Consider the following 26,283-nt stretch of genomic DNA (forward strand, 5'->3'; position numbering starts at 1 on the left):
TGAACCCTGTTCCCCAGATTTATTTCTGTTCTGAGCCAACTCTGCCAAAGCAGGAACCCCAAAGACACAAGGCAGTGGCCAGAGGATGTGTCTGCTTTTGCAATTCTGGGAACTAGGGGACTATCAAGGGCCACAAATAAGCAAATAATTAGCCTTTGTTACCCAAAGGAATTTATATGCCTTCAAATGCTCCTAATCTTCTCAAAGAAAAAAAATAAAAAAGTGGAAAAATCTGAGCACTTTTAAGGTGGGCTGGGCCTTTAATGTTCCCATTTTCTGAAATGAGCACCAGTACACACAACCTCACCTTCTAATAGCTTTAATAGCATTAACAGCCCCCCCCCCCCACTGTAAAGCAATCCTCCATGAGGCTCTGCATGAAGGGACAACTTCTTTAAGGCTCCATCTCTGCAGCCCCTGCCCTGCTTCAGCAGGAGCTGAATGACTGGCGCTACTCCCACCCTAGCATCAAAAGATGGGTCACAGCTTTCCAACTCACAGAGAATGGAAAGCGGGGGGGACTGTGGTTTGAGGGGGAGAAGGGAAGTGGGGGTTGTGGAGGGGGGAAGCACTCCACCCCCTGCCCTCCATATCCGTCCTAGTTACATAGTGGGGTCTTTCTGTAAAAGATGTTGCAAATATATCAGAAAAATTTATTTTGAGAAATGCTCAATCGATGTTTTAAACAAATGAGATTCTCTTCTAACCTCTTTTTAAAGCCTTTAGAGGAATGATTCTCTGGGCAGTTACAGCTGAACTGTTGTTTTCAACAACCGCAAAACGAAGAAATACAAGATCTTCAAAATAAACTCGGAAGAGAAACTGCTCATTCCACATGGGGTTAAGAGTATTTCGATGAATGGGTTTAGTGCGAAAATGGCAGCTGTCCAGTGGCATTCCCAGGACATCGATTTCAATACATGGACTTCCTGTGCTGTTACTAGGACACACATTCTGACCAGAGACAATCTGACGGAAAGTGAAGGATCAAAGTTACTAATAATTAAAGAGACACCAAACAAAGCCCCTCACCCAAGTCTGCATTTAATTTTTTTTTAAATGTTATTCACTGTGTAGGGAATTAATGGGGGGAGGGGCAAGGGACAGGGGAGAGAAACTTCTTGATGAGCCCACCAGGTTTACCCAGCTTTGTCTAACAGAGAATAAGGATATGCATTACTGAACCTCTGAAAGTTGTTCAATGAGGCTTCATAGTATGCTCTCTGCAGGACCTCATGCATGCCTTCCACCCACCCCACCCCCCAATGTAAGAAAAAGTGGGGTGGGAGTCTTGATCTAGGGTTTATAGGCACTGAGTCTGTGTAGAGGGTTCAGTGAAAAAATTCAATCTTTTGGGGCTCTGCCAAACTTAGTCTGGTATATCCCAGGATGTTGTCTTGTCAAGGTCTTCACAGATTTGCATAAAAAAGTCCCTCAGAACCATCCGAGCCCTCAATGGTAACAACAGAGGACAACAGACAGCCTATAAATAATCTGTACAATTGTTACCAGAGACCTAAAATTCTTGTTGGAAGATAAATCTGACTAAATAAAGTCTTATGATGCTAGGTTTGCTTTCCTTAAAATCTTTAAAAGAGCATTTATAATACTAAGATATTAAAAATAATACTTACAGTTAAAGAATAGAGAGTAGGCTCCATGTTTTCCATCTCTCTTTCCAAAGGAGAAAACTGCTGGTACATGGCACAGTTCTTGTCCCAGAGGACAGAGGGTTTCAACACATAACCACAACCACCATTAGCTTCAAACATTGCTGCATTCAAGTGTAAGGGGAGGTCTATAAGATTAAAAACATAAGGCCACTCAGAAGATACAAAGAAGACAGGTGAAGAGAAGCAGTTCCCCTTCTCTTAGAGGTTTACTTGGACCTATCCCATATCCCATATTTGCCTGGTCATTTCTCAGGCTTGTCAGCTTGCATCAGATTAACTTGAGGCCCTTTGGGACCATTCAAATGGTGAGATTCTGTGATTAAATTCTAACATTAAAAAACCTCATGACAAAACCTCAGTGTTACACAAGTTTGGGTGTCAGACTTACTTCAAGTTGCCAATTATAACACTTTTATGGAACTGACCCTTTTAAAGCTCTTTTGCCTAAAACCTTGGTTTTGTGAAGCCACATTAAGTGATGGTAGATATGGTTCAATTTAAATCTAGTTTTACTTTCATGAGGTTAAAAAAATGCTAAAGCAATATGTCTGCAATCAGCACTCTGGGTCAAAACTGATTTATCCACAAAGGAATTATCACAGATGGTCAATCTTGTAAGCATCCTGAATTTTAGATGGTTTTTTTTTATTTCTTTCCAATTAATTTTAAGCTAACTTCCACTAGCAGGCATAATAATTCAAATACTATATGTAAAGAACACCTAAAAATAAAGAAAACCTATGAGACCATAAATTATCACCCATAAATTTCTGCTGGGAAGTCAGCTAGGTCTTAGCTGGCACAGTGGAGAGAGCACTGGGCCTGGAGTTAGGAAGAACAAGTTCAAATCCCACCTTTGACACTATCTCTGTTTTCTCATCTGTAAATTGAGGAGAATCATAGCACTAGCAAAGTACTAGCATGTGTAAGGAATATAATATTTGTGAAGTTCTTAGGACAGTATCTGGCACATAGTTACTTTGCTTCTCAAACAATTCCAGGGGCTCCTTTTTCACACACCAAGGCCCCATTTGGCCTGGGAAATGCTTTCTGACCTGGCCCCATCTACCTGTCCAGGTTTATCCTACAAGACTCCCTTTCGCACACCCTCCAGGCCAGCCAAGCCAGCTGTTGTGGGGCTCAGGGCCCACAGCAACCCACCTCCCACCCCTCTGATTTTGTCTAGGCTCTGCCATGTGTCTGGAATGTCTTCTCTTCCTCATCTCTGACTTTCAGCATCCTCAGCTTCCTTCAAATCTCGGCTCAAGGGCCACCCCATTCTCGAGCCTCTCAGCTGCTGCCCCTCCGTGTCAACGTATTGGGCTCCCCATTAAATGGGAGTTCCTGGAGGGCAGACTAGCTTTTGCCCGGGCATCTCCAATGGCCAGCAGACTGCATGGCCCAGATTGGGAGCTTACTACATGTGGTAACTCAAAGTTGAAATTCTCTTGTTCTGTCTTCCAGCTCCTGGAAGAGATTCAGCTGAAGAGATTCATCTTGGGGCATTCTGCTTCAGTTGTATGGAGAATCAGGAAGGGACTAGGGTAAAACCTCTGGCAATTTTTGATACATAAAGGGATTCAGTGTATGGGAAGTGTGCTGAATCCCTTTGGGGAGGAAAAACATTGAAAATAGAGTATAATTTTTAATTTCCTAAATTTTTTGTAGTTTTACTTAAATTTTTTTGGCATTACAGCTAAGGGTACAAATGGGTAAAGGATTATACATCCAATCTTGAAAACTAGAATTATAAATCAAGTCCAGAATTTCAATATTTAAGAGAAAGGAAACATGCAAATGTTTTGTCACTTATCAAATTCATTTAAAAAGCCAATTCCACAAGAGCAAAAATATATGTTCTCGCCTGATGCATTAAATTATGCATAACATGTTTTCATGAAGTTATGATTCAATGCTAGGATTCTGTGACAGAACCCAGATGATAAGAGTTCTTTTGCCTCGGGTCTGGAGTGGCAAAGCATAGGTCAATTTGGTTATAGTAGTGTGCTAAGAATCCTTGTTATTTGGGTAGTCTCAAGGAATAGTTTGAGATTTCTAGTAAGCTATTTGGTGAGAAAAGGGATCTGGAATGGGACTGTGATTTTATCGGTAAAGGGGGGCTCCTATGGAAGGAATTCCTTCAATAGCTGTAATTTTCAGGTTTAGAAAGCTGTCATTTTCTTAGGATCATATGGTTCGGAGGCTGGCTCTTTACCCCCATTATCATGTTCTCTTAAAAGGAAAAAAAACTCATAAAATGCCAAAATTTTCCTTATTGTGAAAGAACACGTGCACATATGCATAGATATGCGGAAAGTGGTTTAGAGAGCTGTCCTAGTCAAAGTGTGCTTGGGAGGAGGGTCCCGGCCTTCCCGGGTGTCGGTGCGGAGGCCCGGTGCCAAGCGCAGGGGCGCAGGGGCGCTGGAGGGCGGGGCGGCGGGGCAGCGGGGCAGCGGGGCTCCGGGCAGCGGGTCCGCGGGGGGGCTCCGGGCAGCGGGGCAGCGGGGCCCCGGGCAGCGGGGCTCCGGGCAGCGGGGGCAGCGGGGCCCCGGGCAGCGGGGCTCCGGGCAGCGGGGCCCCGGGCAGCGGGGCGGCGGGTCCGCGGGGCTCACCGTCCGTCTGGTAGTTGAGCGCCACCAGCTGGATGCCGTGCAGCCAGAAGAGCAGCGGGCCGGGGTTGGACGAGTCGATGCGCGTGGCGGCCGGGTAGGCGCGCAGCAGCTGCGCCGCCGTGTGGCGGATGAGCTTCCGCGAGTAGCGGCGGCACAGGCGCTTGGCCGCGTTCTCGTTGAGCGACGACACGTGGTAGCAGCGGGGCGTCCGGATGAGCGCGCTCAGCGCCGCGGCCGCGCTCAGGCCGCCCGCCTCGTCCGGGGGCTGCCGCGCGCCGTCGGGCGGACCTAGACCCCCCCCGGGGCGGAGCGCGGGTCAGGGCGGGCGCGGGCCGGGCAGCTCCCGCGTGGGGCCGAGCCCGCCGCCCCCCTGCAGGGCCCGCGGGCCCGAGTCAACGGGGAAGGCCCGGGAGCCGGGAGCGGCCCCTCCGAGGCGGCGGCCCGGCGGGAAGGCGGCGGCACGAGCTGCGCTGCGGAACAGCGCCCTCGCCCGCCCGCCGCGCCCTCCCCGGGCTGCGCCCCCCTGCACCCCCCGGGCTGCACCCCCCTGCACCCCCCTGCACCCCCTCCCCGGGCTGCGCCCCCCTGCACCCCCCCCGCACCCCCCCCCGCACCCCCTCCCCGGGATGCACCCCCCACTGCACCCCCCCGGGCTGCACCCCCCCCGGCTGCCCCCCCCCCACTGCACCCCCCCCTGCTGCACCCCCTGCTGCACCCCCCCCCCGGCTGCACCCCCCACTGCACCCCCCCCCCCCCCCGGGCTGCACCCCCACTGCACCCCCCGACGCCGCCTTGCTCCCTTGCGGGCCCAGGCTGCGGCTCAGACCCACGGCAGCCTGTGGGTCCAACACAACGCCAATAAGCCAAGGAGGGCGCACACGCTTACCTCAAAGAAACTCAAGCCCTGTGAAGGAGACGTAGGAAAAGTCTCCCATAAAAAGATCTCAGCAGTGCACAACACAAACATTCACTACACAAACAATGTTAACATTCAAGGACGGAAGATTGTCCACAGGAAAACATTTGATCCATCTAATATACAGAATCAAGCGAGGATACTGGTACGAAGCTGACTTTACTTTTTCCAGATGTCTTGGTGGTTGCTGCTGTCTCCCCAGGGCTTAATCTGCTCGGATTGTTGCCAAAAATGGACTTCCTGCTTTTCCTTTCTTTTCCTCTGCTAGAGCCAGATGGGTTTAAAGTTGACAATCCTGTTCCCATAAAATTAAAATAAATAAGCCAAAAACTGCAAGCAAAGGAATTCAATATTTTCCATCACCATTGATGTCTATTTTTAATAACTACTACTCCCTTGTAATATAACGTGTAGGACCCGCTAACATTTTATTTATTAGTAAGCTTCATCACAGTATTGATTACAATTTTGAGACAGTTTTTGCACTGATTAAAATGTTGAACAGTCAATAGAGAATGGTCACAAATACTAAAAGCTAATATCAAAATAACCCACCACCATTAGTCTAATAGAAAAAAAGATGTACAGATAACTTTTATTTGGGGCATCATCATCAAATGAATGGATTATTTTATTGTTACTGATTTTTTTCTATCTCTTTCTGGCACATTTACCCAGTTTGACATCACAATCTTTCATCAGAATGCCACTTATCTGGCCTGGACCCAAACCAGAATCTTCTTTGTCTCCACTGACCAGCCTTTGAGGATTCACCTAATGTGGAGGTCCCTGGCACCTCTGGAGGAGCCCATTCTAGGTCTGGACAACTCTAATTGTGAGGAAGTTTTTCTTTACACTGAACATAAAACTGCTTCTTTGCAGCTTCCACTCAGTGCTCTTAATTCTGCCTTTTGGGGCCCGGAACAATTTCTTCTTTCAATTGACACCTTTTCAACACTGCTGTCATCTTCCCTGCCCCTCATGCCCCAGCTTCCTCTTAGGTTAAGCAGCCCCACTTTATTATCACATGCATTCTGGTTATTTGAGGAGACCTGGGAAGATTTCCATACCAAAAAAACTCCACTAAAATAACTAGAGATTTAGTTCTTAAAATCAAACATCTTTAATGGTCCCCTTTTAACATAGGACAGTGCATTTGGGAGGACCATTAATTCTTCAATGTGAATGACCTTGTTTCCTTTATGATAGCAAAACCAAGATGAAGTTAGTTGTTTCTCTTGTGAGGGGTTGGGGGATGATAGTATAAAAACTGAAAGAGTAGAAGGTAAAGAGGGAATCTGATGAAAAAGCAACCTTTTCACAAGTTTTTTACTTAAGTGGCAGATCTTGTATTTGAATCAACAATATTGGTAGTACTGTGAGGAGTCTGTTAAAAATTCTTTTAGTATGTTTTTTGTCATCAGTGTTCCGGTAAATTTGTATATAATAACATTAGATCTAATACATTTTTATTCATTAGTTACTAAGACTGCTAGACAGAAAATCTCTTTTCATTGTAATACTTGTTGTAATTGTAATATTGCTTAAAGGTCATCTTCCTTGAGAAGGAAAACTTCTGGAAGACAGTGCAAACCACACAACCAATTTCCCTAATTAATACCTTACTTTAAGGTATTATTGTATATAAGTTTATTTACAATAAGCTATCTCTAAAAATTGTGTGCATATCAGATTTTTTGTGAACCGAATCTTATTTTCCTACAGTTCATGATATTTGTTAATAATTTTTACAGACAATCCATAGGAAAAGTTATGGCTTTGTTAAGAAAGAGTTGATCTTATCAGAACACATACTAAAAGAAAATTGAAGGTTTTCATAATACAGAAAACAAAGGAATAGATCAACTTAAAAATTAAAAAAAACCCACCAAAACTAAAACCCAACTTTTTTTGGGTGGGGTCATAGGTCATAACATTTTGGGTCAGCCACAATTGTTCATCACTGTATATCCCATTTACTCTTTCAGTTCAAAGTCACCCTTTTCTCTTTTCTGTAAACTCAGTTGTTGGAAATGTTCCTAAATTTGTACTCCTATTTCTTTTCAGCTATTACTGGGTATCTTCATTTAAGACTGATATTTAATTGATCTTGGCTCCTAAAATAAGTACATGCACAAGGATGCAAGAGTGCATGTTGTCTCATAGTGGATTGGGAAGGCTCATCTATCTGGCTACAACATCCATGAGAGGAGAACATGAGGAAAAGTGTCAGGAACAACTGCTTCTACTTCTTACAGACAAATTGGCTTGTCAGCTCTGTGGTCCAAGAATGCACTATAGCATAGTCTTGATCCAACAGCTCTGACAGTCTATCCTTGTGATTCAAATGGCTCATTAAAAAATCATTAATCTGCCAACAAAGCATGTTTTTACTGCTGCACGCTTTCTAGCTGCCAAGAAAATAAATGTTTATTCTGAAAGAAAGGGCTAAAACTTAAAATGAATAAGCCATAATATTCTTTTAAATGACATAACTGGAGCCCTGGAGTCACAGGGCTCCTGCAGATGGCACATCAATCAGCTTTGTCTCCCACAGAAGGTTACCCTTCACCCAATACCATTCAACACAGCCTCCATTCAAGGTTCTGGCAGCTGAGTCCCTTCCACAGGCACCCACAAACATCTTGTGGTCCCCTTGGTAGACAGGAGGAGGGCCCCTGGTCTACCCCTTTGCTTTCCTGAGACAGAGTGAGGCAGTCACAGAGTGGAGGGAGTGAGAGCTTCATTTCATTCAGCTCTTCTTACATTCTCTTTCCCTGCTTCAGAACTTCCATACTATTGTTGAGGATGCCATTTATGCCAGCAACTTTGGTGTAATACCCACTCCTACTCACCCATATAAACAATCACTACCCAAATCTTGATGTTTCCAGCTCAGCACCATCTCTACTCAAAGTTACCCCCTGAAGCTGTTAATACTTCTCAACTTGGCTACTGCAAGAGACTTTTAATCTCTCTTCTTTAAGTCTTTTTTTTTCTAATCCATCCTCTACAAAGCTGCCAGAAATTTGCCTAAAGCCTAAAGTACAAAATTCGTATCTTTTCCCTTCTTTTAAATTTTTTTATTTATTTAAAGCAATGGGGTTAAGTGACTTGCCCAAGGTCACACAGCTAGGTAATTATTAGGTGTCTAAGGCCTAATTTGAACCCAGGTCCTCCTGACTCCAGGGCCAGTGCTCTATCCACTGCACCTCATTTCCCTTCTTAATAAAGTCTAGTGGCTTCCTATTTAATCTAGGCTTGACTATTTCATCTTTATCTCATTCTTTTAAAAATTCCTAACTTAATATAAATTTTATATATAATAATTAAAATAGCGGTACATGAATATATTTGAAGTATATGTTCAAATTATTTTTACTAAAGAGGATGCTTACTAAAAATATTTGGAGATCATTATAGAAAGAGATCAGATAAGGAAGTATGGAGAACTTAGCCTTATATAAATAGAGGAGAGAAGGCAAACACTCAAGTCTAGAAAGAATAGCACAAACAGTGGCATATAAATAAGACTAATTATTGTTATAGACCTGTCTGATATGTGTAACTGTAATCCAGGTTGGGAAGATAGGGCAGGACCATTTTATGAAATATATGCAAGTCAAACAAGGGAGTTTAGACTCAATATTATATACAAAAGGGGATAATCAGAGCTTCTTGACTAGAAGGATGAGTGAATGTCTTAGGATCATTATGTTGAAGTCATATAAATGATAGAATAAAACTAGAATCAGGATCACCAATAAGGAGGCTGTTGTAATAATCCAGATGTGAAAGGATGCCAGCCTGAATATGGTAAGGGGAAATAAAAAAAAAAAGGAGTATACATTTCAAGGAAAGAAACAAGATCTGTAACAGATTGATTGAAGGGGAAGAAAAGGGAAAGGTCAAAGATTCAAAATAAAATTTAACAGAGTAGAAGACCAGAAAGAGGAGTGGGTCAGTGACATTGAGATATAAAGGGCAGCTGGTATCAAAAGAGAAGACAAATTTAATTTAGGATGCAATAATGATTTTGGAGGTTGCTTGCAAGCTCTGATATTAACAGCTAGAATTTACATGGCATGTTCACATTTGCAAAATGCTTTATTTTTGTTTACTATGTAATCATCAAAACAGCCTGGTAAAATAGGTATTTATCATCACATCTTGTAGGAATCTGAGGTCCAGAGAGTTTAAGTGACCTGCTGTGTGGAAGAGTCTTCAAACTTGGGTGGTCCCGGCTCCAAGCTCTGCCCTTTGTCCACTGCATCCCCAAGCTGCCCCTCCCAAGCAGAAATGGTTAGTAGGCAAGGAAAAATCTTGACTGGAGTCAAGGTGGTGACTAATTGCGGTTTTCATATTGGAAATCACTCATATGGAGGTGATAACTGAAATAATAAGAATGGATGAGTTTACCAAGTATGTGAGTCAGAGGGAAGAGTAGGAGGAGAAGATGGGAGACATCCCAGTAGGAAGTGGAAGGAATAGAAACTAATAAAGGGAAGAGAGAAGCAGCAGTCACAAGAAACATTAAAGGGAAATTTCATGGAAGTCAAAGAAAGAAAATTTTAAGAAAACAAAGCAAATATTGCACAGGATCTGATATGAATGCTGATTAAGGGGGGAAAAATCCAAAGGATTCAATAAGGAGGTAAGAATTGGTAAGCTTTAAAAGTTTGGGTTTAGTGAAGCAGTAGAGAAGAATCTTCATTGCACAAGATTAATAAAGGAATGTGAAGGGGCAGCTAGGTGGCACAGTGGATAGAGCACTGGCCATCAGAAGGATGAGTTCATAGCTGACCCTAGACTCTTAATAATTATTTAGCTGTGTGACCTTAGGCAAGTCACTTAACCCCATTGCTTTGCAATCTCCCCCAAAGAAAGGAACATGTGGAGGAAAGGTGGGAGATGAAAGAATTCTTTTAGTCTAGAACTGAGCATTCTAGAAATTTCTTTGAAAAAAGGAAGGGTTGTGGGTATTGAAGAATAGCTATGTTTTTAAGATACAGAAAACATCAGAAAATGAAGTAGATAAATACTAAAAAGTCTAGATAAGGGGCAGCTAGGTGGCGCAGTGAATAGAGCACTGGCCTTGGATTCAGGAGTACCTGGGTTCAAATCTGACCTCAGACACTTAATAATTACCTAGCCATGTGGCCTTGGGCAAGCCACTTAACCCCACTGCCTTGAAAAAATCTAAAAAAAAAAGTAGATAAGACCTTCAAAATTAACAAGTATTTCAGTGCTCAGTGATATCAATGTAAAATGGAAATGGGGAGGATGGTGAAATGTGCATTGGAAAACATAATCCAGGAGTAAGTAATGAGAGAGGTCAAAAGCTTTTACACTACAGTGGCAGCTAGATGGTGCAGTTGGATACATCACGTGGAGTCAGGAGGACCTGAGTTCAAATCGGACCTCAGACACTTAATTACCTAGCTGTGTGAACTTGGGCAAGTCATTTAATCCCACTGCCTTGAGGAGAAAAAAAAGATGTATTAAAAAAAAAGCTTTTACACTATAAAAAAAGTCTCATGGCTATACTCTATTAATAATTTCTTTGAGAGATGGAAAGCTCTGGATATAGTGAATGCAATTCATATTATGAAAGTAAAATTAGTTATAATCTACTTAAGGAAAGTAAATGACTATCTGCTTTCTTTCTAATTTTGGTCTGTCCAAATTTTTTTAATTTTACACAATCCAAATGTTCCATTTTACATTTTGTTATGCTCTATAATTTGATCCTAAATTTTTTTCTTTGTTCATATATATGAATATTCCTTTCTCTCCTAATCTAATCTACATAGTGAACAAAAAAAAAATCACTGACCAATTAGTTGTCTTCATACACTTAATCCTTTGACTAGTTACAGCTAAGATAGAAATCAAAACCAAGTTAGAATTTTTAAAAAGCTGTGATGTATAATTTGAAGGAATACAAATCTAAGCTATTTATTATTAAAATTTTTTTTCTTGGGGCAGCTCGGTGGCGCAGCAGATAGAGCACCGGCCTTGGAGTCAGGAGTACCTGAGTTCAAATCTGGCCTCAGACACTTACTAATTACCTAGCTGTGTGGCCTTGGGCAAGACACTTAACCCCATTGCCTTGAAAAAATCTAAAAAAAAATTTTTTTCTTGCCACCAATTTTATTGAGTTTTGAGTTACAAATTTTATTCTCCCCCCCACTCTGAGATGGTAAATAATCTGATATATATAGGTTCATATAAAATATTTCTATATTAGTCATTTTTGTGTAAAAAAGATTCAAACAAAAAATTGAAAGGAAGAAAGGAAGGAAAGAAGAAAGGGAAAAATAGAATGTTCCAGTCTGTATTCATATAACATCAGTTCTTGTTCTGGAGGTGTTGAGTATTTTTCATCATGAATCCTTTGGGAACTGCCCTGGATCACTATATTGTACAGTTCTTCAACGAACCATCCTGCTGTTATACTATGTATGCTTCACTTTTCATCAGTTCATGTAAGTCTTTTCATGAAATTTTTCTGAAATTATCCTGTTTGTCATTTTTTATACACAGTAATATTTCATTACAATTATATACTACAACTTCTTCAGCTATTCCCCACTGATGGTTATTCATTCCTTCAATTTCCAATTCTTTTTTTTTTTAGGTTTTTGCAAGGCAAATGGGGTTAAAGTGGCTTGCCCAAGGCCACATAGCTAGGTAATTATTAAGTGCCTGAGGACAGATTTGAACCCAGGTACTCCTGACTCCAGGGCCGTTGCTCTATCCACTGTGCCACCTAGCTGCCCCACAATTTCCAATTCTTAACTAACACAAAAAAGAATTGATATAAATATTTTTTGTTCAAATGGGTCATTTCCTCTTTTCTTCTGATCTTTTTGGGATACAGAAGTAGGAATGGCATTGTTGGGTCAAAGGATATGTACATATTTATAGCTCTTTGGGCATAGTTCCAAATTGATCTCCAAAATGGTTGCATCAATTCACTACTCCACCAACAGGGCATTTGTGTCCCAGCTTTCTCAGATTCCCTCCAATTGTTATGATTTTCCACTTTTGTCATATTAGTCAATCTTATAGATGTGAGGTGGTACTTTAGAGTTGCCTTAACTTACATTTTTCTGATCAATAGTGATTTAGAGAATTTTTTCATGTTGCTATAATTTACTCTGATTTTCTTACCTGAAAATTGCTTTTCATAGCTTTTGTCCTTTTATCAATTGGGGAATGACCTATATTTGTATAAATTTGACTCAGTTCTCTGTATATTTATGAAATGAAATCTTTATCAAAGACATTGCTGTACAATCCCTGCCCCCCCAGTTTTCTGCTTTCCTTCTAATTTTGGTTGCATTAGTTTTGTCTAAAAGCTTTTTAATTTTACACAGTCCAATTGTTCCATTTTACATTTTGTTATGCTCTCTATAATTTGGTTCTGAATTTTTTCTTTATTCATATATGAATACTCTTTTCTCTCCTAATCTAAGTTATGTACTGATTTTGACCTTATATTGGTATATAGTGTAAGATGCTACTCTATACCTAGTTTCTGCCATATTATTTTCTGCTTTTTTCCAGCAGTTTTTATTAAATAATGAGTTTTTGTCACATAAACATGGATCTTTAGGTTCATCAGACACTAGATTGCTATGATCATTTACTACAGTGCATTGGGTACCAAATCTATTCCTTGATCCACCATTCTATTTCTTAGCCAGCACCAGAGTGCTTTGATAGTTACCCACTTTATAATACTGTTTGAGATCTGGTATGATGAAAACTTAACCTATTTAAATCAGCTATTGATGCTAGAAAATTGGAAATGGATAAAAGAACAATGTTAACATAGACTATCCCATTTCCAAAGTAAATTTATCTGATATAAATCAATCATCAAAGTAATGAACTTATAAAGCATATTTGTGGGAGGCAGAGCTAAGAGGTTGGAGGACAGCAACCCTGTTGAATTCTCCTGACATTTCCTTCTAAACAACTTTAAAATAATACCTCAAGTCAAATTCAAGAGTAGAAGAGCCAACTGAAGGTTTGGGTTATATATTCTTCCAGCCCAAGACAACCTAGGAGGTTAGAAGAAGAGTTCTGTGACAGGGAGGCTGGTCAGCCTCCAGTGCAGTGCTGTCTGCGGCAATATCAATGACCTTGGAGACAGCTGCCACAGTGGTGCCAGCAGCTTTGGGAGCTCCCAGCCACAGTTGGTAAAGGGGTCGGAAAACTGGTCAGAAAGAGGTTATGGGAGACTCTTTTCTGGCATCAGGTGCAGAACTCTGTTGTAATGTCCCTGTGCAGTTCCAGGGCAAAGGGAAGCACTGGCTTTTGTGGCCAGAAAAACAAGGAATGGAAAAGAGATAAGGGGCTCTGGTTCAAGTTACAAGGTAGAAAAGAACACATGTGCTTGTGACTACAGGAGGGTGGGGTCCTAGACCCAGTTCTAAAGCCAAGAGGAGCAATAGCACCTGTAGCCACAGCAGAGCAGGGGCCCAGGATATAGTAACAGGGTGGTGAGGAATGTTTGTGGTCATTCAAAAGGGAGGATTTCAGTTCCAAGGCAGAGGAGGAACAACAGAGTCTGTGGCCACAGGAGGGCAGAGGACTTGGTCACAGTCCTAGGAACAAGGCTGTAGGGGAACAAGGTCCTTCCTGGATAAAGATCAGAGCACAGGCCTGGAGAGCAGTTACTACACCTCTTTTGGGAATCATACCAACTTGGAAGCAACAAAAACTTACAGATCCTCAGACCTAGATCTGAAAATACCCACATGAAAACCTGAAGCTTGGAACAATGCCCCCTCCACCCTGGGATCAATTCTGATTTTAACATAAAGTTAAAATTCAAGTAATAGGTTAGAAAAATGAATAAAAAAATAATTAAAAAAAGGAACCTGACCATAAAATGCTTCTCTGGTGACAGAAGATCAAGCCACAGACTCAGAAGAAGACAATGATGTCAAAACAGCTCCAAGTAAAGTCTCAAAGCAAAATGTGATCTGGATTTAAGACCAACTAGAATTCAAAAAAGAACTCAAGAATTTTAAAAATCAAATAAAAGAAAAATTTGGAAGGGAAATAAGTGATTAAAGAAAATTATGAAAAGAGTCAATAGCTTGCTAAAAGAAGGGCAAAAATATTGAAGAAAGTAATATTTTTTAAAAAAGAATTGATTCTGATAACTCATATGAACTTTCTCATTTATTAGGGCAGTTAGAAGGAGCCTCTATAGACAAGGCACAGGAGGGAGTTGAATTTGAAGATATAATATATTAAAAAGGTGAAGTTAATGGGAGAGAAAGGAATGCCCTGGGATAAATGGAAAGGAGAGATAGAATAGGGTAAGCTATTTCACATAAAAAGAGGTATGAAAGAACTTTTGCAGTGAAGTGGAAGAGGGGAAAGGTAAAGGGGAGTGAGTGAGCCTTACTCTCATTGGAAGTGGCTCAGAGAGGGAATAACATAAATACTCAATTAGGTATAGAAATCTATCTTACCCTAGAGGAAAATAGGAGAGGAATGGGATGAGAAAAAGGGGATGGGGGAGGGTAGGGGGAATGTGATAGAAGAGAGGGAAGATCATGGGAGAGAGTAATCAGATACGACACGCTTTTGAGGGGGGGGATGGTGAAAGGAGAGAGAAAATAGAATAAATGGGGGTGGGGAGAATAGGATGAAGGAAAATATAGCTAGCAGTTGCAACTATGGGAAAAAATATTGAAGCAGCTTCTCTGACTTAAGATAAAGAATGCTATCAATCCAAAAAACAGTTAATGGTATCTGAATACAGACAAAGCATACTTTTTTCTTTCTCACTTTGTCTTGAAGTTTCTCTTTGTAGGGGGGGAGTGGTTATTTTACTTTTACAACATAACTATTGTAGTAATGTTTTTCATGGCTACCCATTTTTAACCTATATCAAGTAACTTGCTTTCTCAATGGGAGGAGTGGGGAGGGAGAAAATTTGAAAGTCAAGGTTTTGGAAGTAAATGTTGAAACTTACTTTGTATGTAGCTGGAGGGAAAATTAAAAATAAAATAAAATAAAGTATTTAAAAAAAGAGAATTGAACAAATGGTAAAAGAGAACAAAAATCCACTGAATAGAACTCTTTAAAAATTAGACTTTTGCAAATGGAAAAAGCTCCTTGAAGAAAATAATTCCTTAAAAATTAGTTTTGGATAAATAGAAGCTAATGACTCCAGAAGATATTAAGGAACAATCAAAGACAAAAGAGTGAAAAAAAAGAAAATGTGAAAAATTTCATTGGAAAAACTACTGTCCTGGAAAATAGACTGGAGAAGAAATAATTTTAGAAAAAAATTGGATTACCTGAAAGTCATGATCAAACAAGAGCCTAGACAACATATTTCAAGTACTTATCAAGAAAAACTTCTCTGATATTCTAGAACCCAGAGGGTAAAATAGAATTCAAAGAATTCACCAATCACTTCCTGAAAGAGATCCCAAAATAAAACTCCCAGACATATTATAGTCAAATTCCAAAGCTCCCAGGTCAAAGAGAAAATATTGTAAGCAGCCAAGAAAGAAACCATTCAAATATCGTGGAATACAGTCAGAATCACACAAGACTTCAACATTAAAGGAGAGCTGGGCTTGAAATATGGTATTCCCAAAGGAAAAGAAGCTAGGATTGCAACTAAGAATTTACCCAGGAAAACTAAGTATAATCCTCCAAGGGAAGGATCATGCACTCTGACCTGAGGGAATTTATCTAAGGAAGGCAGAGCTGGCTCAATATTAGGAAAACAGCATAATTGGTCATATCAATAACAAAACAACAAACATTTGATTATCTCTATGGCGGCAGAAAAACCTTTTTGACAAACTAGAACACTCATTCCTATTAAAAACACCAGAAAGTATAGGAATAAATGGAACTTTCCTTAAAAAGTTAAGTTGTATCCATCTAAAACCAGCAGCAACCATTATCTGTAAGCTAGAAGTTTCCCCAACAAGTTCAGAAGGCTTCTCATTATCACCTCTATTATGGAATATTATACTAGAAATTCTAGCTACAGAAATAAGTAAATTAAAAGAAAATGAAGGAATTAGAATAGGCAATTAGAAAACAAAATCTATTGATCTTTGCAGATGATATGATCATATACTGAAAGAATCCTTCAAAATCAACTAAAAATTAGTGGAAATAATTAACAAGTCTAATAAAGTTGCAGGATATAAATAAATAAATCTATGTAAATAATCCGCATTTCTATATATTACCAACAAAATCAAGCAGTGAAAGTTAGGAAGAGAAATTTCATTTCCAACATAAAATATATGGGAGTCTACCTGTGAAGACAAACCCAGGAACTCTTATGAAAACAAATACAAAATACTTTTAACACAAATAAAGACAGAGCTAAACAACTGGGGAAATATTAACTGCTTGTGGATATGTCATCTGAATTCTACCTAAGTTAATTTATTTATTTAGTGGCATATCAATCAAACTACTAAAAATTATTTTATAGAGCTAGAAAATATAATAACAGGATTCATCTGGAAGAACAAAAGGTCAAGAATAACAAGGGAATTGATAAAAAAAAAAAGTGAGGAAAGGCAGTCTAGCAGTACCAGATCTCAAACTGCATTACAAAGCACTAATCATCAAAACAATCTGGTTCTGGGTAAGAAACAGAGTGGTGGATCAGTGGAATACATTAGGTTCATAATAATGGGTAATAAATATAATAATCTAGTGTTTGAAAACCCCAAACATCCAAGCTTTTGGGATAAGGCTTCAGTATCTGACAAAAATTGCTGGGAAAACTGGAAAGTATTTGGCAGAAATTAAGCAAAGACCAACATTTCACATTGTATACCAAGAAAAGGCAAAAAAATAAGTGCATGATTTAAATATAAAGGGTGATATCATAAGCAAATTGGGAAACATGGAAAATTTCTTGTCAGAGTTATGGATAGGGGAGGGGGAGAGTTTATAATCAGACAAGAGAGAAAGAGGATCATGGGAGGCAAAATGAATAATTTTGATTACATTAAATTAAAAAGATTTTGAATAAAAAAACCCAAATGTGTCCAAAATTAGAAGGAAAGCAAGAAATTGGGGAAAAAAAATTTACAGTAAGTTTCTCTGATTATAGTTTCTTTTCTCAACTAAACAGAGAGCCAAATTCATGACTATAAGTCAAGAAATCAAACTTATCTACAGTCATATGAAAAATGCTCTAAATCACTATTGATTTAAGAAATGCAAATTAAAGCAATCTTGAAGTATTACTTTGCATCCATTAAATTGATTAATAAGACAGAAATGGAATTTGTTGGGGATATGAAAACATTGGCACTGTTGGTGGAGTTGTGAACTGATCCAATCATTCTGGAGAGCAATTTGGCACTATTATAGGGTTATAAAATTGTGCATAAATCCTTTGATATATCAATACCACTACTAGATCTGTATTTCAAAGAAATAAAAGAAAAAGAACTTATATGAACAAAAATATTTAGTAATATTTACTTTGGTCAACTGTGAATGACTTAGCTTTTCTGATCAATACAATGATCCAAAACAGTTCTCAAAGACTTATGATGAAAACGCTATTCCCACCTCTAGAGAAAGAACTGATGAGGTCTGAATGTAGACTAAAGAATAATTTTCTTCATTTTTTTGTGCTTTTTTTTGCAACATGATTAATTTGGAAATATGTTTTACATGACTACATATACAACTGATACCATGTTTTTTGCCTTTATAATAGGCAGAGAAGAGCCGGGAGGGGGAAAATTTGGAAAGTGGAAAAAAGAATATTAAAAATAAATAACAAAACAAAAACAAAAGCCACATTAGTCAGAAAAATTTGATCTCCTTGCCAAATGGAAGGAAATGATAGTCAAAGGAATATTAATATGCTGGAAAATTATGAACTGTGAATTCTCTGTGTTATTATGAGCAGTGAAGGGAAAAACAAATTTATAGAAAACCCGTAGAGAAACTCAATTAAGCCAGATCATATAAGGATGAAAATGAGAGGATAAATTTTTTATAATTTAGCTCCTTAAAGGAATAAGATGAGAAGTTTAGTTAATCTTACCTGGAAATTTTACAGCTTGGCAGTAGATTACAAGATCAGAAAGTTCTGGGGCTATCTGTCTACTCTCTTTTTTATTCTGTGGAAGATAAAATTCTTCACCCAGTTCCATGTCATAAACCTATTAAATGATAAATTAACAGATTTTTATATTTTATCTCTTGAGAGTACTATATTCTCCCTCCCTCCTTCTCTTGCTCATTCTCTCTCTCTCTCTCTCTCACACACACACACACACACACACACACACACACACACATATGCATATATATACACACACATACATACATATCTATGTATCTTGCTTAATTCAAAATTTCATATAATGAGAATATTCTGATTTTTAATAATACAATATTATTAAACCTTTTTATTCATGTTAGTAACTGGATAAGTGGGGTGGTCTATATTCTTACAGTAGAGGTAGATCTTTAAGGTGGATTGAGTATAAGGCTTTACTTCATTTCTTTTTTTATCTGCCTTAATCACTGAGAAACTTTGAGGCTCTTGCCCCTCCTAGTTTGATTTTTTTTTTTGGACTAAATAAAATTAGTCATTCTTTGCCTCTTTGCTTCATCTCATTCTTACTTAGCCTTAATGAAGGGGTGCTGCCTCTGTCGAACTGAGATGTGTTAAAAAACCTTAGCTCAGAAAGGTCAAGGTCTCCCACTGAATCCAGGACCATTTCCAGGCATCTTGATCTATATCTTGACACTGGATCCAGATGGCTCCAGAGAAGAAAGTGAGGCTGGTAACTTTGCACAATCCCTTCTCTTTTAAATTCAATTCACTTGCATGCTATGATATCATCTCCCTATTGTCATGGACCTCAAGATTATCTCAGGGCCAAGGGCAAAATGGACTATTTTAACCTGTTATCTCTTTTAAAATATTCATTTTACTCTCCCTCCTGATGAAACAACTACACAAATGTTATAAATGAGTCTTGAACAATAGGATGTTGCTTACAAAACCCAGAATAGGATTAAGGTCTACCCTATCTCTTGCTGTCTGGATCTCATCTATAAGAAGAGTTTCTGGTAAAAGACTCAATTTTTCTTCTTCCCTTGTACTTGAAAACTGAGCCACCACCTGACTCTGGGAAGTAGAAGCCTAATCCTGGTAATGAAGACAACTCAGCTACCTAATGAAAAACTATCCCACTTCCCTGATGCCAATACCAATTCTATCCATCACATCCCTAATGAATTCCAATCCTGCTTCCCCTTTTCATTGTTCCCTTTGTCCCTTCTATTGAAAACCCTCCTTCCTTCATGCTCCTCCTAAAACCTGAGCACTCACTGAGAACTGGCTTCCCCTGAAAACTCTGGTCATTCTCTTTAGTATTGGATACACCTTCTCTCCTCTCCCTCCTCTGGCCCTCGATTGGGCCAGGAGGAGATATACTCCCTGCTTCCAGAAACCCCCTTCCTTCCCACCGGCCAGTTCTATTCTCTAAGAGCTTCCTGTTCATTTCCTACTCTTAGTCCCTCATACTAGGGCCTTTCAATATCCATGCTGTCCCATAACACCATCTGGCCCATTTCATCAATCTCCTCATCTCCCAGGACCCACACCCTTTATTCCACAGGTTTTGTTTTACTATCCCCTATAAGTGTTTCACTTTGAACAAAAACAGAAATTCCTCTAGCCATAACCTGCTCTCACTCCATCTCCCCCTGGGCCTCATTCCTTCACCATGGATTCTTTCTTTCTTTTAACCAGGCCTATAGTTTTTCTCCATGTTTCAGGCTATCCACCCTGCTCTGGTTTGCTTTCCTCCCATCTCAACCTCTCCTGAATAATTAACCATATCAACTTCACAGTGTCCTCTTTCTTAATTAACCTGTGCCTCATCGTACTCCTTCCTTGTCAAATCTCCATCTAGGAGGAAGTTCTTCCTAACCTCCTCCTTCCACAGACTTCTCACACATCCCCCTGAATAAGAGATTTACCTGACACCTTTTCCTTGACACCATGGGAAGATGTACATCACATTGCTTCATTTTCCCAAATGGCATTTTAAACTGTCAGCACACACAGCTTTTCTCAATATTTCATCTCTCTCTCTCTCTCTCTCACAACCAGCTCTTAAAGCATCAGTATGTACACATAGTCATCAAGAGCTAGTCATTTAAAACAGATGTTAAACTAGAAATAAATTAAACTATGACTGTACTAGATTTTTCCTGGAGCTATTGTAGAAGGAAGAAATGAAGCAAAAAGAGAAACCAACTCCCAGGACCAAAGACAGCTCTGGTGGGCCCAGATGGGGTAATCTGGTCTACCCATGTCACCCCGGGCTCAAGAAGCTCAAATGGCTCCTGTAAAACCTCCCCAGCTTTGCTCCACGTTTATCACACGCTTGGCCAACCCACACACTCCCCGGTCTCCGCAGCTGCAGTGCCCTCCCTTCTCACCTCCACCTCCATCAGGGGGCTTTCCTGCGCCATCCTCTCCCTCCATATCATTACAGGGTATGTTCTTAGCTTTAAGATCTTGAAGGCAGGAGCTGGCTTCTGGTGTGTTCATAACCCGAAACCTAACCAGGACCCAACGTAACCAGTGATAGGTTGACTGAGTGCATCTTGCTTTATATATCCTACCTTTCCTTTGTTCCCAGAAGAACTGTCAGTCTTCTTTATCCTTTTGGGAATTTCTTCATTGTACTCAAACTGTAGTTTGTCAATAGTAGACTTGCTTTCAGGTCTGTCTTCCAGAATGTTGTCTGCAAATGAGTTAAAACACCTTCATTGACTACAACGGAACTAAAATGACAGATCCACAGTAGAACCTACTATATGTAATGATCAGAGCGCAAAACCACTTGATATCTGAAAACATCTTCCTGTTTGAGTTGTCTTTTCAGGATATAAAAATATTTCACCAAATAAATGGGACTGAATGAGTTTTTTCAATGAGATTTTTAATTTTTCTGACCTTACCTTTGATTTCCTTGGTATAGGGAACTCGCCAAAGAAAGCTTCCTCTATCAGTGCCCATCAATAGCCACTTGGCAGCTTTGGGGCTTATAGGTCCCTTAACTCCTGGGCTTCAGAGGCAGAACCTGAACTCTCTTCTTCCTGACTCCAAGACCAACTTTTTAACCACGAAGCAACTCTGTTTCTCTTCACTGAATTTACTGATTACTTTAAGAAACGAATAGATGTTGAAAGTTGTTTTGGTGTCACAAAAATGTGTCCTAACTTTTATATCAAGATGAACAGCACCAAAGACATATTGTGTAAAATGGCTAACCACTTTTGTCTTGTGATTGAAATACCAATAGACTGGAATACAAATTAAGTTCTAATTCACTTTAATGTAACAACTGGTTCTTTTAAACCTCAAGAATGCCAAAACCAGGAAAAATATATAAACTTGGAAAATATTCCAACATCTCATCAACAGATTGAAAAAAATCCAACACTCATTTTTATTATTTAAAAACTGTATTCACTATGCAAAGGCAACAGCAATAGTTTTAGCTACAAATTCTCTTTATATCCTTACTAATCTATTAACATTTTCTTTGGTGTCTTGTTCAAGATTTACTATTTTCAGTTCATTTATACATAGACCAAAATATCCTCATACCAAATCAGTGCTATGCAGGCTACTAAATACTATAAATACAGAAATTATTCTCTAACACTTATTTACAGAGGTACCACAATTTCATACCAAGCAATAACAAGCAGTTTACATACAATGATGAAATTCATGCAGTTAAAATGATCAAATAGCCTTTACCTTCCTGACTGTTAGGAGCAGGAGAAGCATTAAGGACATCTGCTATAGAAAAAGAGAGTCAGCCAGAGGATAAAAGTAAAGAAAATTAAGACATGAAGCCAGAAAAATTAAACTGAAGCACTAAGCAGAGTTTAAATAATAAGAATGTCATATAAAGAAGTAACAAAAGAAATGAGAAATTTTATAACTTCAAAATTCCTGTATAGCATTGCAAAGATTAGTAATAATTAAAGTGAAATTACTGTTTTCCATAATAATGAATAACCTATTATGTAATAGTAGACCTATGTTTAAAGCTATTGGCATGTTTTATCAGACTACTATTTTATTTCAACACACAGAAACAGATTAATTTCTCTTGAAGAAAATAGTATCTTCATATGACTTTGTATGAATTTATATTATGGCCTGGGCTCCAATCTGGCTTACCTACTTATAAATAGACCATGGAGACTAGCTAAGAGTTAGAAAGTTCTAAATTCTCAGGTAATATAGGCCAGATTACTGTTATCTCATGGCTATCAGATAAATAACAAATAAATTACTCTTTTTAAACTTTTCTTAACTTCCTGTCTATTCTTTCCCTCACTTATTGCTATTATTGTTACTGGATATCGACTTGTCTCTGCCAACTTCATTCCCTAATTTTTTGTTTTTTTGTTTTTCTTAGGTTTTTGAAGGCAATGGGGTTAAGTGGCTTGCCCAAGGCCACACATCTGCGTATTATTAAGTGTCTGAGGTCGGATTTGAACTCAGGTACTCCTGACTCCAGGGCCGGTGTTCTATCCACTGCACCACCTAGCTGCCCCTATTCTCTAATTTTTTAGGGAAAACTTTGAGGTTTTCTCTCTTAGTTAACCACACATCTTTTGATCATATAATTTAAGAGATGTAAAGGAGTTTAGAGCTAATCTAGTCCAACCACTTCACTTTATAGATAAGAGAGTTCAAAGAGATGAAATGAATTATATAAGGGAAGAGAAGGGGCTAGAAAATGAATTTCCTGACTTTCAGTACAGTCTTCTTTTAAGATTTATCCCATGGTCTCTAAGGAAAAATGTAATTTGTTCTGCCTAAATTTGCAGTTTTTATTTTTTTTAATCACCTAGCTAGAGACAACTTGGAAGCTCTGAAGAGACAGTTGGGGAAACATCCAGCACAAGCAGGAAAATAATTAGAGTAAAGGAAAAAAATATGGTTATGAGACCAAGAACATAAAAATGTGATTTGTTTGGTATCTGGCCAGAGACAGAAAACTCTCAATCAAATTGGAATTTAATGTTGTTAGAGAGTTTCCCTTCATATAGCTATACTGTTATTGATTTTAAATGAATGTGCTTTCAGATATGAAGTCTGCATACTTGGATGAAAAGTAAGAAGTACCAAAAGTTCTAGAAGTTCTCTTCAGAGAATGAAGGCCCCCCTCTTTTCTTAGGGTTCTCTAAAAATCGAAGGGCACTGGGCATTATTTATCTTTATATAGTACTTCCTATGCATCATGTGCTTTGTGCAGGTATCATCTTACTTTATCTGTGTAACAACTGTGCAAAGCTAACTTTATAGTTGAGTAAACTGAGGCAGACAGCAGTTAAAGAACTTGCCTAGGCTCACCTAGCTAGTAATTTTCTATTAGCAGTCAAGTATTCCTGACTCCAGACCCAATACTGCCTTGTGATTTATGGCTACTTATGTGGCAGAGTATTTCAAGCAGTTAATACACAGACTAAGGCAGAGTGCTTCTTGATTCTGGTGGGATTTTCATTACTTTTTTCCTTGTGGGAATATAAAAAATTATAATAGAAGTCAGTGAGAACAAATGACTTGAAATAGAGATATCAATCGGTGTATGGGCAAATATATGAGAATAACTTTTGCTCCACACGCCCTTTTTCTTTTAAACTAAAAAAAAACCCAAACATAACATTTTATGCCTCATTCAGGAGTCATGAAATTTCTGAGTATGGAAAGATCCTCACTTCCCAAAATCTCTGTTAGAACTGTAGATTTTTACAGCTAGAAAATATATGAGCGATCATTTAGGTCAACTCATTAATTACAGAGATTAAGCAATTCCCATATAGGTAAAGTTATTTGTCCAGAATTACAGTTCATCAGTGGCAAAGTTGGGACTAAAGAAACCAGTTCTTTTGAGCTAACAGGCCAGAGATTTTGAATATATAGTCAAAAGGCTGTCTTGCTTATAAAGTGCTTCATGAGATATTTGTTCTTATTTAAAACTGTCAAATCTAACAGAGAAAACATAGCTTTCCTCATTGCTTTGAACTCATTTCAAGTTTGAATACTTTTTCATATTATTTCAATCCTCCATTATCTGTCTCTGATTCAGTCTTTTTTGTACATGTCTTTATTTGACCATCACATTGCATATCCATATTGGTCTCTAAACAGTTTGCTTCTTTTCATCAGAACTGTGGGTTTTTTGGTTTGTTTGCTTTAATAGTGTTGATATTTCATTCTTTTTTTTTTTTTATTAGGTTTTTGCAAGGCAAACAGGGTTAAGTGGCTTGCCCAAGGCCACACAGCTAGGTAATTATTAAGTGTCTGAGACCGGACTTGAACCCAGGTACTCCTGACTCCAGGGCCGGTGCTTTATCCACTACGTCACCTAGCCACCCCAATATTTCATTCTTAAGAGCTTCTTAACTTTCCCAGGATGAATTTTAGTCTATTGAATTCTACCTGTTCTTTCTTTGAAACCTTTAAAATGTGTTCTCTCCAAATTGAGGAAATATATAGATTATTCCAGGATTTCTTTGATCAAAAAATACTATGGTATTCCTTCTATAATGACTATTCCATTAAGAAATTTCCTCTTGTTGATGAGAATCAGATCCAGAATAGAATTTTCCTCTGTTAGTTCTTTAGTTGCTTTTAATGTCTTCAATTACATTATTTTTCTACTCTAGAAGTTCATCTTATTTTTGCTTGTTTATCTATCAATTAATTAATTAATTTATTGCAAGGCAATGGGGGTTGAGTAACTTGAGGTAGTAAGTATTATATGCCTGAGGTCAGATTTGAACTTAAGTTCTCCTGGCTCCAGGGCCAGTGCTCTGGAGTCACTGCACCACCTAGCTTCCCCCATCTTATTTTATTTTATTTTTTGGTTTTTGAAAGGCAATGGGGTTAAGTGACTTGACCAAGTTCATATATCTAGGTAATTATTATGTGTCTGAGGCTGAATTTGAACTCAGGTCCTCCTGTCTCCAGGGTGGTAATCTATCCACTGTGTTACCTAGGTACCCCTATCTTATTTTTAAAATTAAGTTTTTATTGATGTCTTTTGTTCATTAGGTTATCATAGTTTCTCCCCTCCTGTCCCCTCCCCTCTTATTTTCTAATTTTTTTGCTACCATGAAATGTATATATTTCTGTATATAAAGATCCCTTTCCTATTTAAAAAATATTTTCGGGATATATGCCTATTATTGTACACAGCTGATCAAAGAGATACATAATTAGGTAACTTTTTAGCATACTTCCAAATTGCTTTTCAGAATGCCTGAACTATTTCACAGCTCCATCATCAGTGCAATAATGGGCCACTATTCCCAAACCCTTCTTTTGGGTCAGGGCAGAAAAAGGAGGGGACCTTCACCCATGGGTGATGGAGAGGAGCAGCACTAGTTGGGTTCTAAGTGAGGAATAAGCTCAGAAGCAAACAGCAGCCTGTGGCTCTAATCCCAGGGACAGAGAAAGGACTCAGTTCCAGTTGACTATCTAGGTGAAAAGTAAGTGGGGGGGGGAACCTTTCAAATTAAGAATGACAGAAGGGGAAAATAGGAAAATAAATGAGAGATAGAGAAGATATAAAAAGAAAATGAACTTTTGGAACAAAAAATACAAAACTCACCCAAGAAAATAACTCCCTAAAATTAGAATTGACCAAGGATATGAACAGTTCTCAAAACAAGAACTGCAAAGTATTCCAAATACCTGAAATAATCCTCTGAATTATTGAAATAAAAAAAAATAAAAATAACACAGGTTTAACTTTAGTTTTTTTTCCCCCAAGGCAATGGGGTTAAAGTGGCTTGCCCAAGGCCACACACAGCTAGGTAATCATTAAGTGTCTGAGGCCAGAATTGAACTCAGGTACTCCTGACTCCAGGGCTGGTGCGCTATCCACTGTGCCACCTAGCCGCTCCAGTTTAACTTTAAACACTGCAAATTGGCAAAAATGACAAAAATGACTACAGTTAATGTTGGAGAGGTTGTAGATTGACAAGAACA

The 26,283-nt window shown here is 38.9% G+C and overlaps 1 protein-coding gene across 3 annotated transcripts in view; it reads right to left on the reverse strand.

The window, feature by feature from the left end:
• The window catches only part of PLCE1 (phospholipase C epsilon 1), a 332,730-nt gene that overhangs the window by 24,553 nt on the left and 281,894 nt on the right, over nt 1–26,283 (reverse strand). For all 3 annotated transcript variants that reach the window (XM_074233338.1, XM_074233336.1, XM_074233337.1), the window contains exons 21-26: nt 20,883–21,004; nt 18,280–18,397; nt 5,365–5,496; nt 4,286–4,573; nt 1,635–1,798; nt 708–969 (exon numbers count right to left, since the gene is read on the reverse strand). In XM_074233338.1, the coding sequence (XP_074089439.1) occupies nt 708–969; nt 1,635–1,798; nt 4,286–4,573; nt 5,365–5,496; nt 18,280–18,397; nt 20,883–21,004 (1,086 nt within the window). The remainder of the gene's footprint in view (nt 1–707; nt 970–1,634; nt 1,799–4,285; nt 4,574–5,364; nt 5,497–18,279; nt 18,398–20,882; nt 21,005–26,283) is intronic.

The sequence above is a fragment of the Macrotis lagotis genome, chromosome 4, assembly GCF_037893015.1.
Source record: "Macrotis lagotis isolate mMagLag1 chromosome 4, bilby.v1.9.chrom.fasta, whole genome shotgun sequence".
Taxonomy (NCBI): domain Eukaryota; kingdom Metazoa; phylum Chordata; class Mammalia; order Peramelemorphia; family Peramelidae; genus Macrotis; species Macrotis lagotis.